This window comes from Montipora foliosa, chromosome 5 (assembly GCF_036669935.1).
Source record: "Montipora foliosa isolate CH-2021 chromosome 5, ASM3666993v2, whole genome shotgun sequence".
Classification (NCBI taxonomy): domain Eukaryota; kingdom Metazoa; phylum Cnidaria; class Anthozoa; order Scleractinia; family Acroporidae; genus Montipora; species Montipora foliosa.
The window spans coordinates 13,282,768-13,289,138 of record NC_090873.1 but is presented as its reverse complement, the minus strand read 5'-3'; the positions used below and the strand labels follow the sequence as shown (position 1 = coordinate 13,289,138).

Here is a 6,371-nt window from a genome sequence, read left to right as displayed (position 1 = left end):
GCCACTCGCACTTGCACTCGCAGTCGCACCATTGCTTCCCGCTTCGATCAACAAGACCGTGTTTGCAATCTCAACAGCTTCATTCAGCGACATTGTTCCTTCCTTTTCTAAGAGTTTTTTCGCTATCGCTTTGTTATTGATTCCTTGAATGAACTGCTCAACTAAATAGTCGTTGAGGGTCGCTCCTGTATACCCACAATAACGAACGCCTTGTCTTAGCCTAGCTTCAAACTTCATGACTGACTCGTTCTCCCCTCGAGTAATAGAGCGAAACTTGGCCCTTTCCATGCGAGTATTTCGGGTTGAACCATAATAACTTTTCATCTTGGCTGTTAAATCATCGAAGGCAACATCCTTCGGTATCTCGGGCGCTACCAGATCTCGGAGAGTCTCATATTGAACTCTTGAATGTCCGCACAACAACAAACTGACCTTCTTGTTATCTGCCGTTCCCGCCATAGTCATGAAACATTCTAACCGCTCCAAATACGCTTCCACATCACTTCCTTCCTCAAAAGTCGGAACTGGCACACCTCTCCACATCGTCTTCAAATTCTCGTCGCCAATTTAGTGGATCTGTACTCGAACGACTATTTATAGCATTTTAATAATGCAACGTACTTGCAACCTACAGTACAACTACGATTAGCTCGACCACGTGTCCGCTAATTTATGCTAATACATTACATATACTTGCTTTAGTCCTTTATTATAAGCTATATAACTGTATTAAATAAACAAAGATGAGAAGCCTAAGGACCGACCAAAAACCAAATAGGAAATTTCCCAAATTCTTCTTGTTCTTCTTTTTCTTATTATTATTATCTGCCCATTAAAAAATAAGACTTAACTAAATGACACCAAGACTGCAGAGCAGTACCCTGCGAGCAGTTGGTTTCTCCTACGCCTCCCGAAAGAGAAACCACTGCGAGCAACCGTTTGATTTTCTATCGAGCATGTGCGAAGTACGTCACACCCCACGTGATGTATTGGACAACACTTCGTCTTATTTCGCGGGAAATCACGACGCAGCAGGCTCGCCAAAACGCAGCAGTTAAATGGCTGAACGCACGCGCAACGCCAAAACAAGTTTACTAACTCGTTTTACCGGTTCAAATTTAATTTATTAGTCCTTGGCGCTGGACGGCGACTCACTCAAAGAAACTAACGATTGCTCGCAGTAGTTTCTCTCTCGGAAAGCGTAGGAGAAACCAACTGCTCGCAGGGTAGCAGAGCAGTCGTATTTGGGTAGAATCTTTCGATTCACTCAGTGGCACCAACTTAGAAGAACTGAGAGAGCGCTGGGGCGAGCTAAAAATGGTTTCAAGGGAGAGGACGATGCGCCTCTCGTCGACTAGTCCCAATTCTGTTCTTTCTGCGCTTCCATTATGGCGGCTTTTCAACAAACCACTTTCAACGAACGAAATCAAAAACGACTACTCTGCAGGCTAAATGTAACCTTGCTGCTCACACAGCGACAATAACTTCTGATAAAAATAATCTCAAACAGAACATTTCTATCAAGAATTTAAAAGAGCCGGTACCTTCAAGAAGGAAAGAGCAATGACATTTTTTCTACTCAGCCTGTCGCTTTGTGAAACCCTTCTGCTGTCGTCCCGGTCGCTCCATATGCAACCTAGCAGCAAAGTGTGGACTTCACCTTTCCCTGCTTTTGATTGAATTTAGTGGTGCTTATCTATGCCACATTGAACGAAAAAATCATGCGATTACCTACAATAATTAGTCTGTTTTGAAAAGCGACTGTCTATTTATATATTTTCAGAATTCATGCGCTTCAATGCCTTGTCTCAACCATGGTACTTGTCAATCCGGTTTTCGTCCAGAAGGATACCGCTGCATATGCACTGCAGGCTCCACAGGGCCTCAGTGTGACTCGGGTAAAGACATACGCAAACATGTTCAGTTAGTGGCATATGACGTTAACTCAATCGAGTGATCAGAGATCATCAGAGCACTTCGGAGCACTCGTCTCAAGCCGATGTCTCATGGCTGAACGCTTTATATGGGTTGAATCTACTCTCTTCAGTTCAAAGCATTCAGCCTACGATCTTCCCCGTTGATTTTGAAATGGATGCAAAATGTGCCCTTCTTTATGTCAAAGCAACACTGACATTGTTGGTTTGTGGCAGTTTTTTTGATCGCGTTATTCTAATCTCAGAAAATTGAACTCTAGTGTAATCATGAGATTGAAGTCAGGTAAAACTCATTTTAACAGGCCCGCGTTACTCGAAGCCTGGTCAGCAATAACCCGTGCCAAATACCATGACAACGTAGAGATTTCTTAAATACTCATGGTCCAATGGTTAGCACCGAACTGACCTTGCTTCGCACAACTAAGCCCAGAGAGATGCAACTTATAGTTTTTTGTGCCATTTCAACTTTCCCGCGAAGTCCGACCAATGACCAGCCTTTTGTAATTTATCATTAGTCACGAGATTTCTGAAAAATGTCCAGTAGCACAACCGAAGTTTCCTGCAGTAACAAACAACAAGGTCTATGGAATTGCGGTCGGAGAAGTTAACTTTCTTCCAAAAGCCTGACATTTTAATCCCGTTTCTTTCACTCGAGTTTTCTAAAGGGCATATGTTAGTTTTTATTTGCATCGTAGTTTTGTTTTATCCGTGGTTGTTCAAGCTTTATACAGAGAAGATAAGTTATTCACTGAAGCCATTAGAGGAAAGTTTACGTGAGTAAAAATTTAATGACTTACCCTGTGCTTGCGTATCAGATATCAACGAATGTGCGCGCAATGGGAGCATTCCATGTGAAAATGGAGGCACGTGTCGTAATGTTATTGGGGGATACGAGTGTCACTGCCCGCAGGGATTCATTGGAACTAAATGCGAGACAGGTTGGTATGGAAAGGATTAACAAAGGGATCTGTCACTGCCGTGTTCTTGGTCTTTTTCTAGTTGCGAATAGAGATTCGAACTTTGTCAATTGCATTTAACCCTGGGGCAGTAATTTGGGACACTGCACACAACTCAAGTAATTCATATCCTCAAATCGTAGGTTGGTTTTTGAGGAGAGGGAAAAACCGGAGTACCTGATGAAAAACCCCTCGGAGAAGAGTAGAGAACCAACAAACTCAATCCACATATGACGCCAAGTCTGGGGATCGAACCCAGGCCACATTTGTGGTCTATGAAGCGATTGCCTCCTAACATGGGATTGACATTACATGCCATCTACCAAAACGCCTTGAAACACTTTCAGAGGTTTTACACAAAATGATAGTCTATTCCCAACCCATATGGAATTGACATAAGCTGAAGGAAATCCTGGATATCAGATACATAATTAGGCGGTTTGCCATTAAGGTCAAGCCTCGGTTGTTCAAAAGGTGGATAACGCCATCCACCGGATAAACACAAGCAAACAATTGATCAACTGGGTTGAGAAAGTTATTTTGTTTGTTTACCGCTGATCTATTTCGCGAAGTAATGAATAACAAGTAAGAGTGAGCCTTTCAGTAAAAACCTTGTTCTCAGTCCCCTGCAACGAGAGATATAGAACCGAGCCTGTTTGCAAGCAATGGCTCCTTCATAATGGGGATATCGACGTATTTTTTGAATGCCTAATTCATTTTACTAACACAAATTTAAAGGCTCTATCAAACAAAGGATTGATAGAACATTTTCCTTCCACAGCCGCTCCTGAATGTAGAAACTACATTAGTATGAGAACTTTGGATAGGAACGTTCGCTTCAGGGGAAGGGCAAAATGTGATAACAATCTCAAAGAAGACTGGTATCGATTTCAAGGACAGGCTGGAAAACAAATGGCAACTTCCTGTCCCCCAACTCACAGATGTAACACAGACCTAACCGGCTGGATGGTTGGCAAACATCCAAACGTTCAAGAGGGAATTGTACAAAGAGAGGCTTGCTTTCATGGATATTATAATTGCTGTCACAAAAAAAACACAATTGATGTACGTAACTGTGGTGCGTACTTTGTCTACAGGTTGAAAAAGACGCACTGTAAGGCGCGTTACTGTGGAAGTGATTAGCTTCTTGTTGAATCAGTCATTACTCAAGTCCCTGTTGGCGAATCTTTGCTGCCGTCATTGTTTACATTTCGTTTCACTAACATGTGAGTTTGCTCAGAGAAGGCATTATGCAATTTACAGATGAACTTGTCAGGGTTTTCCACAGTTCTGTAGAGTACCGGACATATTTCTGAAAGCACCATACGTGCCATGTGGCAAGCAAGGCACCGTATTTAGGGGGTCTGAGGGCATGCCCTCCCAGGAAATTTTTAAAATGGAACAGTCAGAAACGCTGTTCCCAGTGTTTCTGGAACCCAAGAATCAGTTTCCCAGGAAATGCTGGAGCTAATTCAAATTATCTTTATATAAAGTAGGTAAAAAAATAGGTACGCATTGCGTACGTGTAGTAGTGCAGTAACTTGACACTGCTTTATTCCATAACTGTCACCTGAGCTGCGTTTTGTTTTCAAGGACGTAATATGTAAAATACAAGAAAATAAATGGGAATCACGAAACATTGGCTTCGAGGCTGACATGAAGTTCAACTTCTTTTTCACAGCAAATAAGCGTGTACTCTGAGCGTCTGAGTTTCCGCGACAAAAGTTCACTTTTCCAGCTGGGTTAGTATCTGGATGAGACACGTCAACATACAAGACTTGCTTCCAGAAACATAGGACAGAACATTCTATTTCAAAGCACCAAAATGCGAGCCAAGCATGGAACAGATTTTGTTAGCCTGCTTTATGCAAAATAAATATTGATACACAGTTTTGAGGAAAGGCGCAAGGAAGTTTTTAGAAGTGTCGATCGAGAATTTAAAAAATTGCCATCAGCAACAAAATTTGCGACATGAAAACAACATAAATTTTATGCCACGAATGTAAAATAGTTACCATCAGCGAAAAACATTTTGAGAGATTTGTGCTACGTTCAATTTTTCTATTGTTCTTTTGGCTGCACAAGTAAATTGCAAAAATCGAAAGTGATATCGATTTCAGCGGCCGCCTGTGATCCAGTTACGTTGCGTGCTACTAACAACTGGATACATCTGTGGCAAAATAAAGGCAAGACATGGGATTGTTGTTTTGTTAGTTTTTTTTCTTTCAAGTGTAATAAAAGTCGTCAAGAAATGTGCGAATTCAACACAGAGATCACAATCGTCCAACTCTTGAGGTTGACCATTCTTTCTGCAAAGGCAAAAATCTACTCTCCCAGACGAGTTTATTTATCACCAGGTAATTCTATCGTTTAAGAAATAGAAACTGCTTTATTACTCATCAGCGCCACAAATTCTTGCCGAGTTTGGGGCTCATTTGTTGAAATTCAAGCACGCTTCCAACAGACCTGTTTATTTTCGTGTTTCACCCAGTTATTTTCCAATGCGGCTGTTAAATGACTGGAGGATTTGCAACATGTTCTCTTCTCTAAATTAACTATTATCATTAATTGTTAATTTGCTTTCAATTTACTATTATCGTTAATTTAGGACACTGTATCCCAGGACTTGTGGTAGCAAATAAAAAGAAAAAAGTAAAACCAGCCCCTGGACAGGATTTGAACCCGGAGCACCCACTTCGAACAGGGTTCGCACACTTTTTCAGACCAAAAATTCAAGGACTTTTCAAGGATTTTCAAGGGCCAAATTTTGAAATTTCAAGGACCTCTTTTTTATTTACGTCGATGAATTTACCCATAGAAATGGTCTTCCTCATTTTCCGTAACGTACATGCGTGAAAATAATGTACGTTTGTATGACATGACTTGAGTGGCTGATTATTTTCACTGAAGTTTTCAAAGATTAAAAATGCGGGCCAGAAAAAAATTCAAGGACTTTCAAGGACCAGAAATGAAGAGCAGAGATTTTCAAGGATTTTCAAGGCCTTGAAAATGCACTCTCAAAATTCAAGGCTTTTCAAGGCTTTTCAAGACGCGTACGAACCCTGTTCGAAGGAACTGTTTTTATCCACTTACCACTAAAGATCAACTGACTAAAAATGTGCCGATTATTTACCAAAACTAATTAGTATATATATAAAATCATTGCTGAATAATGGTTAAGTCTAAAGCTTGATTTTAAAATGGTTAGCTTTCTCTTGAAGTTTGGTAACCGACAGTTTTCACTGTGTAAGCTTGCTCCTTAGCGGGTGCTAATACACGTTTACAGCGGCACTTTTGGAAGAAAAAATTATTGACATTAATAAAAAATGACATCCTCGCAGTTAGTGATGTGGTAGTCTAGTGGTTAAGGGAAGGGGCTATTAATGACACGTTCCCAGGTTCGAGTCCTGCGAGTCCAGACATTAGGGTTCCTCTTTTAAAAGAAATATGTTCATTTCCCATAGTCCATATCAAGCTTTCA

At 40.9% G+C, this 6,371-nt stretch overlaps 1 protein-coding gene across 2 annotated transcripts in view; it reads left to right on the top strand.

The window, feature by feature from the left end:
• Positions 1 to 4,758, top strand: part of LOC138003671 (uromodulin-like) — a 10,396-nt gene extending 5,638 nt beyond the window's left edge. The window contains exons 3-6 of one of the 2 annotated variants that reach the window (XM_068849867.1): positions 1,784 to 1,898; positions 2,750 to 2,872; positions 3,672 to 3,955; positions 4,572 to 4,758. In XM_068849867.1, the coding sequence (XP_068705968.1) occupies positions 1,784 to 1,898; positions 2,750 to 2,872; positions 3,672 to 3,955; positions 4,572 to 4,637 (588 nt within the window). In that variant the 3' untranslated portion in view covers positions 4,638 to 4,758. Of the gene's footprint in view, positions 1 to 1,783; positions 1,899 to 2,749; positions 2,873 to 3,671; positions 4,544 to 4,571 lie in introns of those variants that run through there. The other variant, XM_068849868.1, reaches the window with a different exon arrangement.
• The last annotated feature ends 1,613 nt before the right edge of the window (positions 4,759 to 6,371 follow it).